General features: G+C 42.7%; 4 protein-coding genes and 1 long non-coding RNA gene across 5 annotated transcripts; 2 read left to right on the top strand and 3 right to left on the bottom strand.

Moving 5' to 3' along the window:
* Nucleotides 1–1,398: 1,398 nt before the first annotated feature.
* Nucleotides 1,399–4,882, top strand: LOC135491329 (uncharacterized). Its single transcript, XR_010447806.1, has 3 exons — nucleotides 1,399–1,644; nucleotides 3,715–3,807; nucleotides 4,177–4,882. It is a non-coding gene; the product is annotated as an uncharacterized LOC135491329 (long non-coding RNA).
* Nucleotides 4,883–5,777: 895 nt separating this feature from the next.
* LOC135490954 (glutathione S-transferase Mu 4-like) lies at nucleotides 5,778–9,001 on the top strand. Its single transcript, XM_064776542.1, has 8 exons — nucleotides 5,778–5,980; nucleotides 6,114–6,189; nucleotides 6,577–6,641; nucleotides 6,854–6,935; nucleotides 7,235–7,335; nucleotides 7,736–7,831; nucleotides 8,046–8,156; nucleotides 8,408–9,001. The coding sequence occupies exons 1-8, from the start codon at nucleotides 5,948–5,950 to the stop codon at nucleotides 8,492–8,494; spliced, it is 651 nt and encodes a 216-aa protein (XP_064632612.1). The 5' UTR covers nucleotides 5,778–5,947; the 3' UTR covers nucleotides 8,495–9,001.
* Nucleotides 9,002–9,629: 628 nt separating this feature from the next.
* Nucleotides 9,630–14,795, bottom strand: LOC135491389 (transketolase-like). Its single transcript, XM_064777227.1, has 12 exons — nucleotides 14,671–14,795; nucleotides 14,322–14,439; nucleotides 14,009–14,122; nucleotides 13,640–13,737; nucleotides 13,316–13,507; nucleotides 12,923–13,050; nucleotides 12,542–12,741; nucleotides 12,222–12,332; nucleotides 11,627–11,834; nucleotides 11,189–11,403; nucleotides 10,836–11,052; nucleotides 9,630–10,489 (listed from the first exon to the last, which is right to left on the bottom strand). Exons 1-12 carry the CDS (start codon nucleotides 14,781–14,783, stop codon nucleotides 10,320–10,322), a joined length of 1,884 nt encoding a protein of 627 aa, XP_064633297.1. The 5' UTR covers nucleotides 14,784–14,795; the 3' UTR covers nucleotides 9,630–10,319.
* Nucleotides 14,796–15,810: 1,015 nt separating this feature from the next.
* On the bottom strand, nucleotides 15,811–20,719 carry LOC135490846 (uncharacterized). The gene is made up of 10 exons (XM_064776398.1): nucleotides 20,567–20,719; nucleotides 19,860–19,960; nucleotides 18,724–19,468; nucleotides 18,247–18,422; nucleotides 17,894–18,037; nucleotides 17,400–17,562; nucleotides 17,101–17,231; nucleotides 16,543–16,679; nucleotides 16,311–16,400; nucleotides 15,811–16,091 (listed from the first exon to the last, which is right to left on the bottom strand). Exons 2-10 carry the CDS (start codon nucleotides 19,956–19,958, stop codon nucleotides 15,899–15,901), a joined length of 1,878 nt encoding a protein of 625 aa, XP_064632468.1. The 5' UTR covers nucleotides 19,959–19,960; nucleotides 20,567–20,719; the 3' UTR covers nucleotides 15,811–15,898.
* Nucleotides 20,720–21,270: 551 nt separating this feature from the next.
* On the bottom strand, nucleotides 21,271–24,870 carry LOC135491239 (S-adenosylmethionine sensor upstream of mTORC1-like). The gene is made up of 4 exons (XM_064776974.1): nucleotides 24,695–24,870; nucleotides 23,224–23,764; nucleotides 22,392–22,503; nucleotides 21,271–22,082 (listed from the first exon to the last, which is right to left on the bottom strand). Exons 1-4 carry the CDS (start codon nucleotides 24,783–24,785, stop codon nucleotides 21,432–21,434), a joined length of 1,395 nt encoding a protein of 464 aa, XP_064633044.1. The 5' UTR covers nucleotides 24,786–24,870; the 3' UTR covers nucleotides 21,271–21,431.
* Nucleotides 24,871–25,973: the final 1,103 nt, after the last annotated feature.

Genomic DNA, 25,973 nt, shown 5'->3' with positions numbered 1-25,973 from the left:
AAGGCGAGCGAAGACAATATCACAGCCTGATCTGTGTATTATAATTATTTCAACATAATCACAATCTTATAGCATTGGCTCAAATTACGGATGCTCAGGACTCTGGATTGTGAGGACAATGTCCCAACCTGTTGTGGCTCTGGTGTCGTAAGCACAATGATGTCCTGGGCTTTTTGAGGACCATACCACAGCTCAAGATGGTGAGGAGAATATCACAACCTGATGACATTTGGCTCAGGATGGCGCATAGGGCCTACAGCCCAAACTCCTGGGCAATGGTGAGGACAATATCACAACCTGGTGTCCTTGTTTTGTGGTGAGTACCCCATGACAATATCACAGGAGTGTGAAGTTTCAGTCAAAACCCGCATTGAATAAATGCTTTTACGATTTTGTGCCGAAACTCCACAGGGTGGCCCAGAGAGGTTTTCTACAGGGTGGCCCAGAAAGGTTTTCCCTTGTGTGAGGGAAAATAATTCTGGGCCACCCTGTAGTACATGAAAACCCTCGGTCTGCAGTCTACAATCAGCATGCATTTTCTGCTCGCTCACAAGCATCCTTGTACCAAAAAGCGTGATGGGGGTGTTTTTTCGGAGAACGGAGCGCGATCCGCGCGTGGCGAATAGACCCCCTTATCTCGCTCAAACCCACGCAATAAGCCCCGGGAATACCGCTAACGCAACACGCCACACGCTAAAGGCCTTCAAGTAGCGGACACGTGCCCACACGCCCGCACCACGCTCTAGGCGCCTCTCGTCTCGTCACACCACGCGATAGAGGCTCTTTCCCATCAATATTTCGAGCATCAAACTATTTCAATGAAATCGGGAAATGAGAGCGCGTGGCGCGAAGAACCTTTACTTAAGTTTCTCTTATCAGATATCATATCCCAACTCCCCAACGTATATCAGGTGTATTTGAGAAATGCAGTTGTTAAACCATGAACTTGGGCCCAGCTTTAAGGGGGGGGGGGGATGGGCAGTATCTAAAACCACGTACCACATACCACATGGCCACGTACCCACTGGCCAATTTTCCAGGTGGGGCAATCCAATGACGGCTGAAGCTAGGAGACAGGAGTGTTTAATGGACAACCCATTAAGTGACCCGACCGAATCAAGTTTGATATCATGCTCTCAAAGTTGGCAATTGTATTCTGTTTCGAATGATTGCAGGTTTCGAAACTGAGCGCCCTACAAACGACGAACTACAAAGTACGAATGTCTGTCGAGTCATCAAGTCCTCTATCTGCTAATTGATTAACACGACACTGAACCATATTTTATACTTGGTTGTAAGAGGAATTGGGGAAATGCTTGCGGAACCTGCCTAATGCATTTCCATAGCTCGGCAAATGTATATGTACATGTACAAGTATGTATGCTAAAGCCAATCCCACATTTTGACAATGCCTGTCATATTGTTCTTTGACAGAACAAAGGTCTCTCTTGAGCAGATTACTGGTACAAGGGGGTGCTGTGACGTCAAATGTATTGTCTTCGGTCATGATCGGTCGCGGTTGATTTGAACGCCAGTCGGTTGGTGTGTGTGATGCGGAGAACATCGCGGGAACACTTTCTCCGATTTCAAACGTAAAAATGCCTTCAAATTTTCCGGAACAAATAAAAACGGCTGCAGCAGAAGGTAAGGCACAGTATCTATTATTGATAAAGGTATGGGTTGGTTTCAAAGGGTTTTTATTGTAGAAATAGTCATAAAATCAAGGCGGGAATGAACTGCGCAGTTCGAAATTTCAAGCCAGACATGTGTGAATTATGTACATCACTGTACTTCATGTACATGTTCAACGGCAATTTTAATTGCCATCCCTAATCAAATACCATTTGCTCAAAGAAACTATGCCATCACTCCTGTGATGTGGAAATCTCCACTGAATTCATGGTTTGTCTAATTATAGGCTATAGACGTAAACAGTTAACAGTTTTAAATTCAACAACCATTCATTTGGCGGCCACTATCCCGACTGTGGTGTAGCACCCGACTGTAACTGGCATGAAAAGGGGATACGCTGGTTATGGATGTCAGATCGTGGTTCCCTGACCTTTGCAAACAATTTCACTGGACGTAACCCACGCGGCGACACCAAGGACCGCTGGCTGATCTATTGATATGTTCGCAGCAGGGTGTCAAAGTCGGAGAGAAGAAGAGCCACTCTTCTCTTGTAGGGGGTTCACTTGGAAGTGTTTGCATTTGTTAGCCTATAAACACAAGGTGTTAATTCTTCAGTCTTGGGTTTGGCGGAGAAAACTAATCTTACATAAGTCCCAAAACAATATCATATGCCTTTATGGCAATATTTATTATTGGGACCCAGTACAGTGCCGTTCTATCCAATATTCTTTGAGGCTGTTGATGAGACTTCTTGTTTAAACAGTGCCATTCTGCCCCCTCTAAGGCATACACTGGTAACTACTGAATTGACTGCGAAATGAACGCAGTTGAACACAATGTGAATTATTCAGTCTCGGTTTTGCCGAAAAGGAGGCGATATGTTATTATATGATAATGTATATGATCATGATAATTAGGAGACCCTGCGTGGGTGTTTGATCCAACATACTTTGATGTGATTGGAGATGGAAGTTTGCCATAGTGCCTTTAAAGGTATAATAAAGACAGCATTAGTATGCTACCTGGTGCTATTCTGATGGACCATATTGCCAGAAAAACTTAAGTGGCAGGTCTCTATAGTCTAAATTCACGTTGCGATTGTCCAAGCGAAAGGTAAGTCTTGCTGAAAATTTATTGGAATGAAATCTTGAACTTGACGTTCCTGATGAGTTTGACCTTGATCTGTCTCATGATTTTAAATTCAACAACCATTCATTTGGCGGCCACTATCCCGACTGTGGTGTAGCACCCGACTGTAACTGGCATGAAAAGGGGATACGCTGGTTATGGATGTCAGATCGTGGTTCCCTGACCTTTGCAAACAATTTCACTGGACGTAACCCACGCGGCGACACCAAGGACCGCTGGCTGATCTATTGATATGTTCGCAGCAGGGTGTCAAAGTCGGAGAGAAGAAGAGCCACTCTTCTCTTGTAGGGGGTTCACTTGGAAGTGTTTGCATTTGTTAGCCTATAAATACAAGGTGTTAATTCTTCAGTCTTGGGTTTGGCGGAGAAAACTAATCTTACATAAGTCCCAAAACAATATCATATGCCTTTGTGGCAATATTTATTATTGGGACCCAGTACAGTGCCGTTCTATCCAATATTCCTGGGGCTGTTGGAGAGGCTTCTTGTCTAAACAGTGCCATTCTGCCCCCTCTAAGGCATACATTGGTAACAAATGAATTGACTGCGAAATGAACGCAGTTGAACACAATGTGAATAATTCAGTCTTGGTTTTGCCGAAAAGGAGGCGATATGTTATTATTTGATAATGTATATGATCATGATAATTAGGAGACCGTGTGGGTGTTTGATCCAACATACTTTGATGTGATTGGAGATGGAAGTTTGCCATAGTGCCTTTAAAGGTATAATAAAGACAGCATTAGTATGCTACCTGGTGCTATTCTGATGGACCATATTGCCAGAAAAACTTAAGTGGCAGGTCTCTATAGTCTAAATTCACGTTGCGATTGTCCAAGTGAAAGGTAAGTCTTGCTGAAAATTTATTGGAAGGAAATCTTGATCTTGACGTTCCTGAGTTTGACCTTTATGTTGATCTGTCTCATGATTTCAGAGGTGACTGACCCCTCGGCCCATGAGGTGTGAAAGCGAAAATGATGAGTGCCAGTCTTCAGAATGACGAGGTGGCAGTGCCCAGTTTAAGCAGGTAGGACGCAGAACTTGTGTAACCAAATACGACTCGGATCCACCTGATGCATATGATCGTATATCCAGAGGAGGCTAACGAAACGTCTCTTCCATCTTGACCCTCAAATGTATTGACATCGCTCAGCTTCGAGACAACGCTCCTTAGAGGCTACGGAGGCAATAGCGCTGGAAGTTCAGTACGTACTCTTCGGATCGATACCCCAGGGTTTTAACTGCAATTTGTGCAGAATCGTAGTGGCACACAAGAAACGCAAGAAACGCACAGGGGAACAAATTCACATACGAGATGGAGACTGGTCTTTAGGGCACAACAATTAAGCTTCTGAGACGCTCCCTATAATATCGATATATCTTATTTCATTTTCAGGGTCATGGAACAACTCTTCCCTCCGTGAAAAGACCTCCATGGAGACAGAAATAACTCTGGGCCAAGTCTCAGAAGAAACATACCTTAACCCGACGTCACCAACCAGGGAAGGACACATTTTCCAGTGGTCATTCCATTCTGCTACACTAGGATATCAATCCTACCAAACTGGAGCGCCACCTGTTCACAAATGTTGTGCCTTCATAGCTTTTTGTTAGAAATATCTTTTTGTAAAACCTATTAGTGATTCTTAAATATCGACAGATGAAGATACCAGTTCAAGTTGAACATTTGAATTTGTCCTAAACATTTCAAATGCTAGATTGAAAGTTTCACAATCAGTGGTTGTTTGTACATTTCATCGTTGGTGTCCGTTCATAATCCAGGACAAAATTTGACACGTCCTTCCTGTGCTGGTCGTTCAAATTGCATTATCCCGTTAATGATGTCTTTTAACGTGGCGTTAAGTTGATTGGACTTAACTGCATGAGGTAACGCCTAGTTAGTGTCTTGACTTTGTCGGCAACAAGCGGTTCCTGTGAGGAACAATCAGGACCAAGGGTGTTGTCGCACCACTTTCGCAGTCACAATCACATCAGAATTATCAGGGTGATCAGGTCACAGATCGCCGATACTTCAGGGGAGTTATTGTAGAATAGATTATAGAATTTATTGTTCAATAAAGATATTAAAAACAAGATTGTGATATTTGTCATCCTCTTCTCCTCTGTGACCCTTGACGTCGCCAATTTGATTGGCCCATCATAAAGTTAGGAACGACACTTTGACGTCGTTCCGTCCTCTCACTAGATAGGAATACGCTTCAACCGTCATTTGATTGCCGAGTTCCTTTGTTGAAGATTATGCAGCTAACCATAACCAAACCATTAACCACATTCGTTGACAATACACAACTATTGTATGGGGTCCTGCATTACTAGGACGTCCATTCCTTTTACACCCGTTCAGGAATGGGCCATCCATTATATAGTGTTTTGTTGGTTCGCTAACGGGTCCTTGTTCTCCCTCGGAACGATAGAAGATCCGAGGTGAAAAGTAATATATACTTCCAATATCAAGGTCACTTTAATAGACGAATCGGGAATTGAGTCGGTACACTACAGGGGCGGATCCACGATATTTCGAAAGGGGGGGGGGGCGCACTTTGAGGGCGAAGCCCGAATTGCGAGCGCCGCAGGCGCGACGCGACGGCGGGGGGTCTGGGGGGGGGGGGGCTCCCCCAGAAAATGTTTAAGATAAGACTCCATATATGCGATTTCCTGGCATCTGATCTTCAAATATTGAGCACCACTTTAATTTGGGCTACAATTTTTACACCGTGCCGGAATTGGGGGGGGGGGGGGGGGGCGTGCGCCGGGTGTGCCCCCCCCCCTTGGATCCGCGCCTGCACGAGGCCTCAAAGACGGGATTCCGATCCGTTTTAGCTATCGCTCTCCATACTCCCTTTTAACTTACATGGCAATATTGCAAATCGCCCAGGCCAACCTGATAACCAATATCATTCGATATTCAAAGTCTACATTATCAAACCTTACACAAGTCAAAATGCAGGTCTCGGTGATACAATGATTAAGTCCTGTGATCACTTCTTATCAGAGCTGGGCTCTACAACATAAGCCCAAACTCGATCCGCTACGCTCTACTTCCTTTTGGGGACGAGGTCAACATAAAAGTAACTGCAAGGGAGTAACTGCATTAGCATCGCTTTATTGGTCTGGACTATCACCACTGATCAGACTGCTGTATCACAATGGCGGTTCTCGCTTACTGGGACATAAGAGGGGTAAGCATTGAGTCCTGTTTGAGCTGCAGTATCGCACTATCGGTGCATTCGTATTTCGTATTTCGTATGTATCGCTATGTGCATGCTCTTATCAGTTTTCCTATGATATAGGTATTGTATGCGTATATTTCAGTTGGCTGGCCCTATCCGCCTTCTCCTCGCCTATTGCAAGGAGGAGTTTGAAGACAAGCGTTATGTCTGCGGAGATGGTGAGTGAAACAGTTGCCAGCAATGGATTTAGTGACTGATTTGTTCTATTTTACCTTAATACCTGGCCCAGTGTCCTGGCTGGTACCCGGTACCTGGTACTTGTAACATAGTTTTCATTACTTAGTTTTTCAAATGACTGACACAATTGCCATCATCAATCTATTTAAATGAAGCCGTCTTGAACACCATTAGAAGAAACCCCTTTCTTGGTAGAACATTCAAATGAATGTCAATGGCCATATCAATTCAAAACCACCCCGGCCCAGTGGGTGTCCCTAATTTTCTAATTGGTAAGACATGTGACAATGCAGAGTGGAAAGACAACCAAGCTTCTGTGTCATTATCAAATTTGACGTTCTATCAACTGATCAAGTACTCTTTTACAGGTCCTGAATATAATAGGGATTGCTGGACCAGCGTAAAAGATACTCTTGGCCTACCATTCCCAAATGTAAGTAAAAAATTAGACACCTTTTCTCCTTTTCCTGCACTTTCAATAAAGCAATGTTGAAAACTTTTAAATTTTGTAAAATTACTGATAATAGCAATTGGATTGCTGTAGCCCTGATACACCCAGTATTCGGTGCAGTGGTGTCTAAAATGTCCACTTTTACTTATTGATGGTCCCAGATGGTATATATTCGTTTTGTTCATATTTTTCAGCTGCCATACTACATCGATGGTGACATTAAAATCGTTCAGAGTAACGCTATTTGCCGCTACATTGCGCGCAAGCATGATCTCTGTAAGTAGGTCGTCCACGGTCTCATGTAAAATGTAGAACTGCCCATAATTTTAACTTGACGTGTTCAAGTCAAAGTGGCGACCAGACCTGTATGATGCAATCCCACGACCCTTTCTCTAAGCCCGTCTCTCTGCAGCCAGTCTTCCAGTCTACCAGCTGCACACTGATGTATAGTGCAGTGAGATCCATCCATGCTGTACAAGCACCATGAAGACAGTGGGTTTCGCCATTTCCTCACTGCTGTACATGGTTTCACTTTTGAAATCTAAAAGTTCAAAGTCGCTTGATCTTTCTTTCAGGTGGCAAGACCGCGAAGGAGCGTGTTGCCGTCGATATTCTGGAGAATCAACTGATGGACTTCAGGAACGGTTTCATCCGTCTTTGCTATGGACCGAACTTCGTAAGATCTATCATTTGGCTTTGGCAGGCTTGAGATGATCCAAATTAATGATACTGAGCATATGCCTGGGGCATTCAGCCTATTTTATTTTCTGGATAATGTGTACAACTAGGCCTTTCTGTTTGAAGCCCCAACCTTACCCTTCACCAAAAGAGTCAATGATTTTTTCCGCTTGGCATAGAATATTTTCTTTCGAACGGGCAAGAACCTTGACTTCTCTCAACAGAAAGACCCCAACCATTTACCTGGGAGAAGCTTGGTCCAAGTCTGATCATCCAGTGTTTTAACCAGTCATGCTGATTAGTCGCTTACAAATGAAATTGAGTTGTCACTTGTGAAGTTCATACACGTCCAGGCAAGGCAGTGTCTTCATTGCATTTTCTATTTATTACACTTGCAGGAAGACAATAAGAAGAATTACCTGACGACCCTGCCTAAATCTCTAGATGCCTTCTCAGACTATCTGAAGGAGAAAAAGTTTTTTGCAGGAGACCAGGTAACTGAATTTTGTGGTTTGCAGTACATGTTTATTGTTCTTATCTTTGGCCTCTTGGCATTACTTCTCTGAGCAAAGGGCTGATTTACCCACTCAACTATTTCATTGTTGTTTATCCACCAAATTATTCAGGGGGTTAGTTGTTAAAACAAATAAGCTGTGATTATACATAGACCTCCAAATCATGTTGTCATGGTTATACACTTTGTTCTAGGTCACCTTCGTAGACTTCATTGCATATGAATTGTTGGACCAGCACCTTGCCATGTGCTCCACAGTGCTTGACAAGTATAAGAATCTGAAGGAATTCCAAGCAAGGGTTCGCGTAAGTACCACAGCTTCTCATACACAGTCAATCTGGACTGAAACAACAACATATACATGCATGACCAAGTCCTGTGAGATTGCGTCCCTTTGTAAGACAGTGGAAAACCCACATCAAAGTTACATGTTGCCGTCCAGCTTTAGTATGCATGGATGTGGTCAAATCTCTGTGGCAACAGAACATGCCACACTGACCTGGAACACAATTAAACATCGATACATTGTGAATAAACTTTCGTCAACCTTTTTCAGGCACTCCCAGAAATCGACACTTACTACAAATCGCCAAAGTTTGGAAATGGTTGTCCGATCAACAATAAAAGTGCTTCCTTCAAGTAGATGATAACAAGTAGTTATGCCTCAGTTTTCACAGTTGCTAGCGACAATATTGCTTTCTTTCATTCTATATCTATCATGTACAATATAATCTTTGTAATAGCGACTGTTTTACGCATGAAGTAGCTTGGTATTGAATTTTTGATCAGTATACATGTACATTTTGTACTTCATGGGGAAGATAATGTTATGTACCACTCCACGGATATCTTCTGGGTATGATAATGTATTTATTAGACCATACTCCGGTTTACAAACTGGGTCTTAGCGCCATGCTAACAGACTCCATTACGAAATTGTGCAGAACATTATCTGCGACTATCATGGCGGTATACAGGGTGTGTCATATAAATGCCACAAACACCACAAGGCACATGTATTCAAACTCATTTAGTCTGGTTTTTGAAGAACATCTTGTCATTGGATAGTTTGAAAAACTACAATTTGTTTGTTTTTGTACTTGCATAATAATGATTTAAAGTCAATAAAGTTCGTATTCCATCCTACCTCCATACATGTATTTCTTCCAGTTTTGTATGGTAACAGTCTCTGTTGATCATGCTACGTGTGATAGCATCCATATATAAGGGGAAAAATGAATCTGGATGCCCTAACTCTCCTTTGCATTCGACATTAGTTCAAATATGTCAGTCTGGTTTATGAAGTGAATGGTTGACAAGAGTCCCCCTCCATTAATTGAAAGGTGTGACCGTCTAAGGCTTCTGGACCAACAGCACAGGGACTACCTGGTTTATCCCAGTGCAATGGAGGAGACCTGTGATTTGTCTAGTTTGAAGGCTCCATGTCTACAAGTCCAGGCAGTGGACACCTCGAGCAGCAGCCTGTTCGAGGTTGGCACGCATTGTGCTGGCATATTGATGCAGTGTCATCCCCGTCTGGTTTAGCAGGCTTGCGAGTCCGCAACAGTTAAGTAGTGCCTGCTGAGCAGGAGTGTGACGGTCTTTACAGTCCTGTATATGTGCGTAGGACATGGCCGAGCACTGAGTCTTTGTTTGTCTCCACTATACATGTAAGGTGGCAAGTGATGGGACTCCAACTGATCAGTGGTAACTACATGTACTGCCACAAAGAAGACGATGAGTGGACATTTCCAGAACAAAGAAACGGTAGCAGGATATTTTTACCTAATGAAATTTTATTGTCACTGACAAAATTATAACAACCATCACCAAGCTTACAGAATTAGCACATATCTGCTGGGAGGACTACAACAGTGAATATACAAGAGTTAACTGGGACATAATACAGAATGTAGACAGGCACCATGACAACTTCCTTGGTTGTTAAAGAGTGAAGAAAAGATTGTCACCGACAGACATCTTGGAAGAAATTGAGAAACCATCAGTTCTTTCGTGATGGAATAACATGAACAGACAACACCTGGAGTGAATGTAGAAATGTGAGTATTCGATAACATCTGGTATGACATTTGATATGCATGATAATAACAGTGCTTTGTCTGTCTGCTAGTAAACTGAGCATGAGGTACACAATGACTACATGTGTGTTGTGTTAGAAACTCTTTGAATTGGCTATCAGCTAATTTCTTTCATATACATTATTTCTAAACAGTTAAGTCCATGATAGTACAAGGCATGATTTTGCTAAAAACCTAGAAGAGACAATCAACAAAGACATAAATTTGTAGCATGATCTCCATTTATGCAAACTGGTTCTTTCAGTCCACGGACACCACCTACATACATGTAACCTACCTACATGTACATGTAGATGTAGATGTAACAGTATACATGTATACGGTATATAGACATCATATACTATGAAAACTGCTTTGCCATGTAGAATTCTATTTCAACATCTCACGAACTGCTTTCACAATCGCCTCAGAATCGATGCCAAATTTGGCCATAAGCTCCATTCCCTCTCCACTGCGAGGGACTTCACGTACAGCCAGGCGTTTTACAACAATGCCACTCTCTTCAGCCACGGCGCTGGCGACAGCCTCCCCGATACCTCCTGCAATGAAGGAATATCAACAAAAACTGAGGGCAAGCGAAAATCAGTTAGGTGGCAATTTTAAGTCTGTTATGTGAAGTGGAAAGTTTAGTACATTTGTACGGGGATAGATGACCTTCAAGAGCACAATGTGGTGAATCACTGTGTTTGAACAATATAAGTCCTTTATCCACATAAAACTTTCCAGTTCAGTTTGTGAAATGATGACTTTGAAGCAAAACGGATGACTTATCAAATGGACCAACAGCACATCAACTGATCAACATTCAACCCAAATTTTATCGAACAGACGTTGCTTTGACCAGCAGTAACTTGGTACACTAATGAAAAGAATAAATGAACATACCCTCGGGGTAATGGTCCTCAACGGTCAAGATGCGGCCGCCAGTCGCCTTAGCATTTGCAATGATGGTACCAGCATCAATGGGCTTGATGGTAAAGGGATCAATGACCCTGATAGGCGTCTCCTCCTGATCAAGTCGATCGGCAGCCTTCAGGGCCTCAGCAAGGGTCACACAGCTCCCAATCACTGTCACCTTATCTTTGGCACTCTGGCGAACTACCTGAAAGCATATGGTGATTTTGATGGTAAAATCATTGCTGCGAACAAATGGTTTCAAAGAGGAGAACTAATGTGTCACAAGATGAATCTTAAATGGGTATAAATACCCTAAACTGCTGTTGGGAAGTATTACCTACCTTTGCTTTTCCGACCTCAAAGACCTCATCATTTGCATAGATTACAGGAGTATTTGGTCGACTCGTCCTGATGAAGCAGATCCCTTTGGTGTTGGCAGCGAGCTCCACAGCACGCTCACACGAGACACCATCTGACGGGTAGAATACGGTGGCACCTGGGATGGCACGGAACATGGCAATATCCTCCAAGGCCATCTGAGATGGACCATCACTACCTGCAACAAGAAATTTACAAGTTTAAACCGCGGAACACATTGCAAGGCCACCTCAATGGCCTAATTGCTTTCACAAGTTGGCCTTTTTTCCTGTCTTTTAAACCCTTCCAATGAAGGACCAGCACTGTTTTAAATTTTGTTCAAAACCCCAAATTTTCGCATTCCAGAATTGTTGGCAATTTTTAGGCTCGGTGTAAAATTGGAAAAAGAAGAATACTCATACCGATTGAAATACCAGCATGCGAACCGCAGAAGTTGACGTTGGTCTGTGAGATAGCTCCCATGCGGATCTGATCGTATGCTCTGCTAAAGAAAGCAGCGAAAGTACTGACGAATGGAATGGTTCGATCTCTGGTGCCACAACCAATGGCAACACCAACCAGATTTTGTTCCGCAATGAAGCACTCAACGAACCTCTCAGAATGAGCGTTCTGAAAACGCAAAGCAAAAGATTCCTTTTGAAAATATTCGTAGAATTTAGATTCTTTGAAATTTACCTCCTCAGTGAATTGCATATGAAGTGATTACATCATGGCCAATTCCTTTTCTAATACAGATTGATGACGACAGTCGACAACAATTTATCAACACGCTGAGTTGTGCACACCAGCAGCCAGTCTACTTGGTGTTCATTGAGCAAGCTACACCAATCTAGTCTCCTGTTCTTTCAATAACATAACATAATGATGCTGAACTCATAATATGGAGGTGCCATTGTACCAGAATCGTTTTATTCTAATTCTGGTCCACCCCAATCCATGACCAAATAGAACATCGATGTACTCCCACCACAAGATAGCAATTAAACATGTCTTTACCCTGAGCTTGTCGGAAAATGTGGAGTTCTTAACATCCCCATCAAGTGCTATCACTCTTGGATCATTTCCAAACTTGGCAAGCGCCGCACCATAGGCTTGTCGCGTAGCCACCTGAAATACACATGAGAAGCATTGTTTAAAACGGAGAATGGCAAGCAAGACTTTTAAATTGGCCAGAGCCACTGGAAACAGCTGAACTAGTAGTAGCACATTGCATTTCCTGAATAAGTTAAAGCATTTTATACTTTTTCTCACTGACCCCTGTCAATTGAAGAACAATTGCTCTCCAACAGACAAAAACCATAACAGGAGTAACTTACAGCCTGTCCGAGTGTGTATTTAGGTGCTTCTGAAAGTCTGACTGCATCAGTCGAGTTCTCAGGGCAGTCACTTATGTAATTAGAGTTGATGTGTTTGGCACCGTTCTCATCGTTTACAATCTGTGACTTGATGGCTGCTATGGCGTCTGCTCCCTTTGCACCCAACGGCTTGCCATGCCAGTTTAACTCATCTTCAATACCTGCAGTTGAATAATCATAAATATAGCAACACAAAAGTTTCATTGAGTGTGCCTATTGGATTTATACACAATGTAACACGAGGCGTGGGTTTTGATTGTGAAAACCACAAACCAAAAGAACACTAATAGTTCCTTTAAGTAATGGTGTTCAGGTGTTCTCTCGGCTTTTCAAAGTACTGACCAGGGATTCCCTTGCCCTTGAAAGTCTTGGCAATAATGCAAGTGGGTTGTCCTTTCACCGTCTTGGCATCATGGAATGCTTTAGACAAAGCCTCCACATCATGACCATCAAGAACAATAGCGTAACATCTGCAACAACAACAATGAGAATCAAGCAATGTTTGAACATTCAGAACCTTTGTTATTTTATTTTAAGTACCAGCACGTGATTGCCCATAGGTATATGACAGTAACAGTATTTCCAATTGATCTAAGGCATCTGCACAGTCTAATGACTCAGCAAAATGTTGACAAAAACCTTGCCAAAGCCATGTCCAGGAGTACAAGTGAACAACTCTTTTAAGTCTCGACCATTGCGGATATTACAATCCCTTCAATAAAGCAGGGGACATACCCAAATGCCTCCACTCTCTTCCTATAGATATCCATGTCATGTTGCAGTGCAGTCGGCTGACTCTGTCCAAGACGGTTACAATCAATGATGGCAACGAAGTTATCCAGCTTATAAAAGCTGGCAAATGCCAGAGCCTCCCAGACGGAACCCTCAGCGCTCTCACCATCACCAATGATGCAATACACACGATAGCTGCAAAATGAAAAAGACAGGGTGAAGAATAACACATTTAGTCACAATCGGAAGGTTCTGGACAATTCAAATCAAGGCGACCCCTGCCCACAATGATAACGACATTCAAGCAATCAAGCCAATTATACATACCTCGCCTTGTCAAAATATTTGCCAGTGTAGGCCATGCCAGCTGCACAGCTAACACCCTGACCAAGTGAGCCAGTGGCTACATCGACAAAGTTCAGACGCTGAAAAATTCAAGCATGTTGGTTAAAAAAATTGAGGGACAGAGTCTGGGCTGGATTTTAAACACCCAAGAAAGGTATAACCAGCCAACAATGATGCTTAAACGTAATAGGGCCTATACACTAGTTCCAAACTTATCTCTTCTTATAGATTGATATAAGACCAAAAGAGGTATATCTTATCCTTTAAGGGGTCAACACAATCACTCAGAGTCTGATTCTAAGGCCACAGCCAAGTCATCTCCCTATTTCAATAGAACAACAGTCCACTTACAGGAGTTGGATGTCCCTCCAGGTCATTTCCATATTTTCTTAGATTCAAGCACTCTTTGACAGGGAAAAGACCCGCCTCGGCCCAAGCAGCGTACAAAATTGGAGCAGCATGTCCCTGAAGAGGAGATAGGTTTACAATATTAGGGGACATAACAAATAACAATACATACAAGATAGATAGCAAATTAGCTCTCCAAATCGTCTTTTTCTTAGAGGAGCAAACCTAGTAGTCAAGTGGCCAAACTTTGCAGCATTATGGGGTAGTAGAATGCAGCATTATTATCATTATTATTTTCCACTTAAATTGAACCCACCTTGGAGAGGACTAATCTGTCTGAACTGACATCCCTAGGTTTTTCTGTTGTGTACCTCATCTCCGAGAAAAACAAGACTGACATAAGCTCGGCCATGGAGCAACATGATGTAGGGTGCCTGAAAACACACAGACACAGCATTAATCAGGATTACAGCGTATCAGAGTCAGGGAAAGATGTAGGTTACATGCATGCATGTTTAGTATGTAGGCCCAACGACATTCACATATTGAACGACAACGCGTTGGCCGGAGCGGCGTGACTCTGCACAAAAGCGATACCTATGTATTAGCCCCTCTATATCAGAAAGTACAAAATGACCCTATCTAAAATCATGTAATATACGTGCCCTGAGTTGCTAGCATTGGTCATTTCAATGGAATCGATCCGTAGCTTGTTCGCCAGGTCCTTCAAGGCCTGGATTTTTCTCTCGTCCGGCTTGTGGTACTGTAAATCCGCCATGATGATAGCAAGGGTGAGTGATCACGTGATGCGTGGAAAGTTATTTTTAGAATCAACACGTGGGTGGGCGTGGCACGGTCTGTGGCATGCCTGGGAGTGGGATGGACATCCACAACTGATCACTGCCACAACCCCCCTCGAGTTGATTGACCGAGCGCCATGAAATATTGATTATCAGGTTTTGCTACTTTGTGCTTAGTTCGAGGAATAATGTTGATGTCTTGCTCAGTCCGTATGTATACCCTTACGAAAAATGTGTCTCAATTCACCATGCTGAATCCACAATTCACCATGGTCAACTGACAGCATTGGGACGGTGAGAAATATTTACCATGGCGAGCATGGTGAACTGTGAATTCACTATGGTGAGCATGGTAAATCTGATATCTTTTTCGTAAGGGTAGGCCCATCGATCCGCCAGTACATTGTGGGCTACTGGAGTACTAGAGCCGTCTCACAATCCCTGACAGGAGGTGGAAGTTAAACGTCCCGTATCAAAACTTGGTGATGGGGTTGGGATAACCAGGTAAAGACTTCCAACAAGTCTACAAGATAGTTAGAAGACATAGAATACTTTTAAAACATATGCTTTATTGACACTTTCAAAATAGAATATAGATGACAGAAACTTAATGAAGCAATCACAGTCAAGAATACTGGACAGTACTTTTCCTTCCATCACTCACATCATCAATATGTTTGCAGGATTTAGGGGCCAATCGATTATTTTCTACATTATTTGGCACAAGCTATTCTTCCATGGCAGCAAAGAATCCATAAAGACTTGCCGGCAGGCATATGACGGGCTGTCACTGAAAAGATCTTACCACATCCAATGATACATTTACAACACAAGTGAAATGGCAGAAATTGAATATCAATCACGGCAAATGGAATATCAATTGTCCAGATGACAAATCTGAAGTATAATAAGACATATATGAAAAGAACTTAAGAATGGAAGAAATATACCTCAATCAGCACCAGATACAAGAAAAAAAAACTGACGCACATCGTGGCAGTTACAGTGTCCACCATTCCAATAGTAATGATCTGTAGAGAGAATGCCAAGCAGTCTCCAGGCAGTCAAAGACAATAAGGAATGCATCAACAACCTATGGTATACCCATCATATCTAACAAAGCATTTATCTTTGTATTAAGCCAATCTGTTTGCTTTTTGCGTAAATCCCGAATCCAGTGTTTCGGCAGTGCTGAATATCCAACTTTACTACCAAGGACAGCACCAGTTACTGTGGCATTTGCACAACTGTCTCCTCCGCGCATAACTAGGTCGGAGATAGCAGACCTGAAACAGAAAATGTTGAAAATAATTCTTCCATAGAATACTCAAATATGTCAACAAACTTTCAGAAGCCACCATGTTCTCATAAGCTAAATGTACGCTTGTATTAGTCTACACTGCAGGTTGGAGGCAGCCTTTGCACACTTGATTCCATAAAATAAGCAGTTGCTGGGAAGAATAAGGTCCACCCTTACCAAGAACAACATGCATTGGTATACTCACTTGTAGTCCAACTGCTGTCTTAGGGCAGCTACAGCTGCTGCGACCGGTTTGAAGACATAAACAATTCGTCCTGGCTGGTCAACATCCACACTGAAATAAAGCAAATGTGTGGAAACCTTTGAAAATGAAATGGCGAACAAGCAAATCAATCATGCCATTATTGACTATAGTTTGGCCCCAATTGAGTTATTGCTCTAGCATCACTGCTTATAATGTTGTTACATGTACATACCCATCAAAATTCTTGACTTGAAGATATCTTTCAAACTCCTGGATGTGGTTGTCTTCCTTCAGTTGCTTCCTGGCTTCATCACTACATTTTGCAAGGATCTCCTCAACACCAGCTGATGTTGATGTGTTGGATTCACCCTGGAGAAGAACATTACAACACTAGAAATTGTGGGGAATGTCAATCATTTTGAACAGAGCACCCGAGTCAGCTCATACATGTATAATAATGTATGATAATGTATAATGTAGGTCCCGAACAGACCCTCCAACACCACCCTGCCCAGCCATTGGCCTTCGTATCTGAATTGGCCTAGATGTCAAGGAGTAAAACCCACCTGAGATATACAAAGACAAAGAAAATGGAGCTCCCTCTACTGTGCAGTTGTTTATCTGCAAACAACAAGATGTGGATCGTGTCTCTAATAAACAATGCCATAGTTATATATTGTTTTACTCGAGTGCAATTTGGAAAGGATAGGTTCTCTTTAGTATCTTACAGTTCACATCACTGCATGGGAACTTTACCTCGAAAGTCGGTGAGTAGAGTAAGCAAGCTTACCTGAAGGAGAAGAGCCACCATGGATGCCACCCACACAGACAATGACACACATCGGGGGTCAGCATGAGTAGCTTTACAGATACGGACCGTGTTCTCAGCCACTTCACTCAGGTCGTGGAATAGTGGAATGCCTGAAAGAAAATGCAAACGGAACAAATAGAATGTTCTGAACTCGAATTTCGATTTCTTTCAGGTCAGATGTCATGTCTCTAAGAGCAAAACGTCATGCATCATAAGTTGATTGACCCCAGCAGGGGAAGCACTCATACAGAGGATAATGGTATTAAGATCATTCTCACCAAGAACAGCCGCCCTGACAATGGCGCCATTATCAGCATACTGGTCCAGATTATCCTCATCAACGTCTGCTGCTTCTATCTTCTGCTGATGCTTCATCAATCCATCAATCAACGCTTGACCAGTCAAATGGGGTGAGGCAAGGAATGTGTCATTATTCAATACCTGTTGATAAAGAAATTCGTAAACATCAAACAAGTTTCAGTTTGGGAAGGGAAAGAGAAGTGGTCACAAAGCACATTGTAATGTCCATTGCATACCTCTGTGTTTCCTTGCTATTGGTAGCATATCAGGCCAACACCTCTCAAACAGCGCTACCAAGTACTAAGAACCAGTCTATGTGTTTATGGAGTGTGTGAATGAAATGTGCCACAGATGATTATCTTCGATGCTGTCTTGAGCATTGTCACAGATATTATGGTAAATCACCTGAATGTGTTATTTAGCTCTGTCAGGAGAGCAAATACAAGGATGACCAAGAAGAGCTTATCCTTACCTTAACAATAGTGTTACAGTACGTGTAACCATCAGTATCTCCCAACTCAGGGAAGCCTGTTTTAGACCAGGAATGTAACCTCTTGGCAAAGTCAAGTTCGTCAACGACACCACCCCACTGAATAACACTGTCAAGCACCAAGACCTAGAAATGGAGAGGGAACATAAACTAAATGCATTTAAAAGAGCTATCAACAATAAATTTCCAACCTGTGAAGGGCCAAAGCCTGCAACCCTGGCTGAATGAAATTACCACCCTCCACCTGGTCCTGAATCTTAAGATCCCACACAGCTTAAAAAACATGGTAGTGACTGTAATGAAAGTTTAGCACACTTATTTCACGGCCAACTTACAAAATGATCAAAATAACATGTCCAGTCTCCCGGCCTCCATCGCACCCTGTGTGTGTCGCGTACAATGTCCCGATACTTTAGGTCATCTCGATTATAGTGGAATTCACACTCGTCCCGGTCCATGAACTGAGTGGCGATGCCCACAGCGTCACCTACCGCAGCACCATATATTAAACCTAAAGAGCAAGTAGATAGCGTAGTACATTTACTGTAAAATGATATGAAGAGGCAGACCCACATTTTTGTTTCAGAATGTTGTGGTTACTCTCACTATAGACTATTATGCCAATGATCTCTTTTTAGGTAAAGCAGTATTAGGACAAATTATATAGGAACTGTACAATAACAATCATATAGTACACCTCCCCTGTTACCCTACAGGAGGTAGATTCTGAGCATCTATATGTGTATATGTACCAATATTTACACCGAAGCCATATCTTGAAAAACTACACAGAATTTCTCAAAGAACCTTACCTACAATCCTATCTCTGAGGTCGAGGGCATCCAGCTGACTAGATCCAAGAGGTGGGAGCAGAGGCGTTTTGATTCGACTAGGAGTATTAGCTGTGTGTGTCTGTGTTTGTATGTACTGTGCTTGTGCAGAATGTGGATTCACGACAGCCGATGGCGGTTGGTTTCCGCGTACCCGTGGGAACTGATTGATGTCATGTTTGGTTGAAATTATCACCCCATTTGTACAGTTCCTCTTCAAGTATCGAATAATTGCATCAGAGCCCTCATTACATATCTTTTGCGGGGGAAAAGTCATGCGATTATTCCCAGCAAGAACTGTTAACGACTTTTCAGAAGTCCCCAAAGACACTGGTAATAACTTTAACTTGTTATTTGAGAGGTTGAGCTTCTTGAGCGATTCCATTGCACCGATTTCCTCTGGCAGTTCTCGCAAGGAATTGTGTGATATGTCTAGTTTTTCTAACTTGACAAGGTGGATGAAAGACTCTGGCAGATGCTGGATCTGGTTGTGACTTAGCAGAAGCGTCTTGAGGTGGAACAATAATGAAAAGCTCTCCGGCAGGGTAGTAAGTTTGTTATAGCTAAGGTTCAGGTAATTGAGATGGGGCAGTCGCAATGGCAGTTCAACTGGCAGTTCTGTCAGCATGTGGAACGAAGCATCCATCCGTTCATACAGGGAGATTGAGTCTCGAATGCTCCATGGCAGTTCCATCATACAGGCCTCGGAATATTCATGCTGGACATGCTGCAAAGAACAATGATCAGTTGTCACATGTGGTTTAGTGTTGGGGAATGGTGGTTAGCAAGCCTAAATGTTCAACCTGATTGAATGCTATCATGGATGCATTCATCGTCACTGGAAAATGCACCAATGAGAAGTGTTTAATACTTGAGCTGCATGAAAAAACTAATTCACTTGTCAAGGGCAACCAAATGATGTTTGGACCCAGCGTTCTTAATCATGGTATTGGTAGCAAGTATGAACATGTACACTGTCCTTATGCAGGTACCTCTTTAAAGACATCATTGAGATTGTGTCTTTACCGGTGAGGTCTTCAAAGAGAGGTTGTCCGCTAAGGGAGGTTCGTATTCTTATTTCATAGTCAGGAAAACAATCCAACAAACATTCCACCTACCTTACAGTATTGCCTGTAGTTGACCTTGCGGCTGATATTAAGCTCCTTTCGTTCATCACTCCGGACAGGAGCCATGTCCGTCACTTCCACATTACCCATCCCTGAAAGACAAATCAATTTCAGTTGGTTGAAGACTAGTTACCAACAAGAGGAAATGTGGCCTAAGGTGACGAGACTGTGACTAAAATATTATGAGCATCCTTTGAAGTGATCACGACTCACACTGCATCATCGTGATTTTACACTTCTCAACTGCTGAAGGGACAGCTTATAAAATTCAACTGCTGAACGGACAGCTTATGTGATTCACCACTGGGGCTGTGCTTGCAGGAGGAGTTGAACAATACTGATTGTGTGTTGTGTTGATGATGGGAAGAACGTGACATAAGCTTTTATATTAATGCTATTGCTAGGGCCTATAAAGTGAAAGTTATCTATATAATATATTACTCTTACTGTAAGTGTAGACCTATATGACTTGATATATTATATATATACACTGTAGGTGTAATTTGTGCCAACATTTAATCACAACAGCTGACTTGTGTCTGCTGATAGATTAGATTAAAAGCAGGCCTACATACATGGTCTGAGTGTATAGCATGTATTGTAGGCCTATATGGCCATGGGTAATGCATGCAGCGAAGCAAAAGCACATAATGATAAAGATAAAGTGACTTCCAGCTTGAGCCTCTATTGATACAGACCTGTACCCCAAATTATGTCTCTAACTGACACATCAACTTAATGAACAAGGAGAGTCACTAGAAATCGACAACAGGGTCACATTAGCATTATAACAATTCAATAACCATCATCATGAAACCAGAGATACAGGTTGAAAAATGTACAGGTGGCCAGTTTTTCCGTTTTCACTTTTCGTTGTTACGACTTGACCAATTCTCCATAGGCCGCCGTCTCTCATGCAAGGAAACTGTCTTCAACAGACGCTCCAAGCTTGAATGCCCCATGTCAAACAGTTGTAGGAGGTCACTGGAGCTTGCACTTTACATATTACTCAATGACAATAGTTTCTGGATCGGGGAGAGCAAATCATGCCATTCTTGTTCCACCATGGCATTCCTCCAACCACCATACATTAATGTCTGGATCATGTGGAAAAAACATAATTGTCTCTGGTTTGGTAGAGGAGACAAGTCGAGGGGAACATTAGGCCATTTAGGCGAGACATACCTGTAAAAACCAGTCGATCAGATCGCAAGTTGTCCTTTCTCCAGACTTCTGAAGTCCCTTCTTACAAGTCACATCCTACTCTGAACCAATGATAGGAGTGGAATATAAATTTGTCAAATCCAAAACTTACATATTGGGCAGAACAGGCCTGCCATGTCAGATCAGAGACAAGTTGCAGAATAACGAAAAACTTGCACAACTAAGAAATGTGGCCTGGATATAACATAATGGTTTATTTTCACATAGCTTTAGTATGGTAATAATGAACACAGCAGTAGAACCCTCCGCTAACAAATATCTCATTTCAAAAGACTGATCAGAAAAGCTGACATAAAATATAATGGGCAGTATTGATATTTTAATGAGGTGTTATCTTTCTCATAAAGGAGTAAAGTTTGGCAGCTGCAAATAGTCTCTGGCAATGTCATCAGGATCATACTGAATAGATGTCTGCCCCTCCATCTCCTCCGCATCGCCATGGAAATCTTGTGGAATATAGAGCATATCAGGCTGCTCTCTTCGCTCTGAACCATACTCCAACCGTCTAAATGCCATACAATGAATGTGTTCCTGTTTGAGGTAGCGAATGCACTGAAAACCAATCCCTTCTAAACACTGCTTCCAACTTTTAATCATCCCAGCGTTGCGATGTTGCCGATGAGAATCAGGTGTAATCACAAGAAAGAGGCCATTTAAACGTAGCAAATCCCAGGCTTTTTGGCAGCATGTGAAGCGCTGCTTACAGCATGGTAAATACTCTAACAGTAATGAGAAGACAACAACATCGTAGGACATTCTCAGCAACTGAGTCACTGGGCTTTTCAGCATCCGGGGGTGAAAATCACAGTCTGTATCACTATCACTAGGGCAACCCACTGCACCGTTCCTTTGGTTACCCCCAGTAGCACTATCACCTTGGATACCAGAAGTGCCATTGCTATGGCAACCACTAATGTCTTTCGCTATTCCAGATGTGTCCAGGAGCCTGTCCAATACACCACAATCCAAGAAATCACATTGGAGCACACTCTGGAAATAAGGAGAAAAGAACACTTTTTAGTTTTGTTATTTTATGATGCCTTATAAACTTTTCAATCAATGCAATTATCAGATATAAAAGTGAACTTCTAAAAACTTCAAGGAAAATGGCACTCGCCATACACTGGCACATCCATCTACTAGCAAATACAGGGACATAGACTGATCCACGCCTGGGATAAACATGCTGACATCTGGGAGGAAAACAGAACTCACTGACAGGTTTTTCTTGTAATGACTTGGACTTTGATTACTTTCAAAATATGATGGAATTGTAGTCAGATGCAAGTCATCCATTACCTCTGTGGCTGGATGCAAGTCCAGTGCAGTAACACAGAATTCTTCAAAATGTTGAAATGGGTTGTAACAACTACCAACATCTAGGAGGAATATGGGGCCTTCAAATGGTAACCTGAAAAAAGAAAGAGCACAATTAATCAATGAAGCAAGCAAGCATGACCTGGTCAAAGAAGTGAAGTGCCTTGACAGAGGGCACAATTTGTAAATAAATTGTTGTTGATATTGGAACTAACTGACCACTCTTAACCAGATAAGATTCTATCCCCCCTCCCCCACTCAATGATAAGTCAACATAGATCGTGCCGTGCTGTGCCGTTTATTCTTCAGTGCACTGAAAGAGCTTGTTTATTACCAGGTTGTGTATTGTATATCAGATATCGCCCATGGCAGATGTGTTCTCAAATACAAATGTTTGTCTGTAACACATGATGCATGATGTATTGGCAAGGCAAACAAAACTGTCTAAACAAAGCAAATTGCATTGCCAGTCCGGACTTAGTCATTGTTGACTTATTCTTCATATCAAAACATAGCTGCACTGCAAATGGCTCTGGACTAAAAGCAACATCTCCCATTGTTGACCTAACATCTCTTCCTAGGTTTAATGGTGAAATGTTAACAGCCTCGTGTATACAGGTGCATTCAACTGATAAGCAGGCCGCACAATAACAATTATACTTGAGTGACAATTTCTCAATTTTGTCTTAGTCTAGTCACAGCCTTACTTTTATCTACTGGTAAGTGAAGTAAGATTTGCCAATGGCTTCAGAAGAGACTGATTGTAGCCCTGTTTGTCAAGCAACTGGCATGCAGGAAAGAAATACAATCTTACTCGACACATTTCCTTGAGCTCTGCAGCCCCGATATATTTGGCAACGTTTGAGTCTGACCATCTCGATAGTTCACTGACCCATCTGGCATCGGGCGTTCATTCGCAGATCCATCAGGACATCCATCCCTTTCATTAACAGAACCGTCGGGACAACCTTCCCGCTGCGACACACAACCATCGGGCAAATCGTCTCTTTCAATTGAAGACCAATCAGCAATATGTTCCAGACCAGGAGTCAATCGCGTATCTCCATCTCCTGTTTCCACAGTTTCTACCGGGAGGTCTTGAACACTGTTGCCCTGTCCTTGATGACCTGTTCTATCTGTTCGATACAGAGCTCTTCGTTTCTCCTTTTCCAAGACAGTTTTCAGGAGTCCACCATAGAAATACTCTAGACACATATCACGACACCAGTCTATACGAGTCCCATCACTTTTTTCCCAATGATTTGTCGCTAGCTTATGCATCGCTGATGCATAATCCTTGAGGATGTGTGTCTTCTCTGTGTGTTCCTTCCAAAGATCATTCACATCATCTTTTCCTGGAAGATAAAAGAATGCTTCCTGTTATTGATACTGTGGAATACTACCTCCATTGCCTCAGTAAATTGACAGCCCTTTACCGACGATAAAGTTCTTCAATGTTGTGGTCCAGTGTTCATAGTCGTGTTCACCCAGGGGCTGTCAAATGACCAAGTGTTGTATTCATAAAGGTCGGCAATCATATGGTCATACTCTTAGGCAAGATACTCTTTGAGACAATGATGAGATGTAGGGCCTTGGGCAAGGCATTGTACTATGTGATTAGAAGAGATCATGTGCAGCCTTGGGCTAGGCACTATAATGACATGTTGTGATCAGCCAGATGGAGCATTGGGCAAGATCATATTGAGATGTAGGGTCTAAGACAGGACACTTTTACTTTTTAAGACCTTGACATTATCTTGAGATGCAGGAACTTGCCCTTGGACAAGGTACTTGACCTTGAATTGAAGTGTAGGGCCTTGGGCAAGGCACTTACACCTTGTGGTAAGATGTAGGCACTTTACTTTGTAGTCAGGTGTCAGGCCTTGGGAAAGGGCCCTTTACTATAGGCCTTATGTCAGTATGTGTTGAGATGTAGGCTTAGCTGTAGGGTCTACTCTTGTCTAGCTCATTAATATTTTAAACCGCGATTGATCCTCGATTCATTCAATGACAATGGCCTGCGACATGTGATGTGCCTACTCACTGAGTACTGATGCACCCAGGATGAGGATGTCCACTGACATGACCATCAGTGCAGAGGCATCACCAGGGCCTGTCCTAGACTACTAGATATAGACTATAGGTCATCACAGAGACTGAGCAGCAGAGTAGTGTCTAGTGAGCTGAGACACAGCCATGCAATCCTCATTCGTGTCATTGCACTGTGCATGCTGCAATAGCATTGGCAGCAGAACATAAAAAATTTGAACAGGTACGGTACTCACTTCGCTTATATTCTCTTCTCAGGTGGGCGTGCACACTTTTGACGACTCCGGCAAGCTCTAAGTGCTTAGCTCTTTCTTCAGACATTGTCATATTGCAGATAAATTTGTTATATTATGATAAAACGTCAAAATGAATGTGCATTTTGACAAAACTTGATAACTCGGCCACCATAGCTGTTGACCTTGACCTTATCTACCAGAATTGGCCCAGCCACGATCAATGTCGATCGGCTGCGCTCTCCGCTACGCTGCCCGCTCCTGGCGCCCCTGCCGTTGGCCAATCATACTATATAGTACGCACATGAAACGTCCCCACAGGAGTAATACCGCGGCGGGAGAATTTGTACTGCGTGTAAGGGAAAAGCTGTGATCGGCAACGGTCGTCAATACCATGCTAAGGGTTCATGGATACTCGTCCCTTGTTTCTCCCCTAAAAAGGGGAAAATCTCCACCCAAGACGGGTAATTTTTACTAAGTAATCGCGTAGTTCAACTTTTTTAGCTCAGATGGCGCCAGCTGGGGGTCCTGTCAAAATCATTGGCCTACCTGATGAGGAAACTCACAAAACTCTATAGGGTGGCATAGAAAGGTTTTCCCTTGCACAACAGAATTTTTCTGATAGGAAGGTTTTCCCTTGCACAACAGAACTTTTCTGTGCATCTATTGTGTGAGGGAAATTAATTCTGGGCCACCCTGTAGTAAATGAACTTGTCACCATGTTCAAAGACATCGGAGCGAAAGAGAAAAACGAGGACATTTCTGTTCTCCACCGCAACGGGCCTGTGTATTTTACCGTCCCTCTGTATTGTTACCTGCAGAAATGACTTTCGGTCAATGAGACAGTAGCTCACCATATCTCTTCTGGATGTGCCCTCCCCCATAGCTTGCCATGTTGCCAGAGAGTGTCCCAAGTCTTTGCTGGATGTGCCATGCCCCTTCACTATGCGTACTATGTCTGATCTGGTGTACTCTCCCAACGTAGTGCACCATGTCTCTACAGGCCAGGGTGGACCTTGTTTCCACCCTGGGCTGGGACAAGTACTTAGGGTACAGCATTTATCACTGATTAATTTTCCTCATACTTTTTTTGGGCTCTGTGGCAAGGTTCTTGTTGGCCAAGGGCAAGATTGGGACATTTTATCAGCTTCGGTATGATGAGTGTTGCAGTGGACCCTGGTCGCGCAAACACCGATGTTATTTCGAGCGTAGATTGTGACCACCACCAATGAATTCAAGTATACCACAAATAGTGGATATGTTCATGACCAACATCACAATA

The sequence above is a fragment of the Lineus longissimus genome, chromosome 7, assembly GCF_910592395.1.
Source record: "Lineus longissimus chromosome 7, tnLinLong1.2, whole genome shotgun sequence".
NCBI lineage: Eukaryota > Metazoa > Nemertea > Pilidiophora > Heteronemertea > Lineidae > Lineus > Lineus longissimus.
The sequence above is the reverse complement of the archived record's forward strand: the minus strand, read 5'-3'. Positions and strand labels throughout refer to the sequence as shown.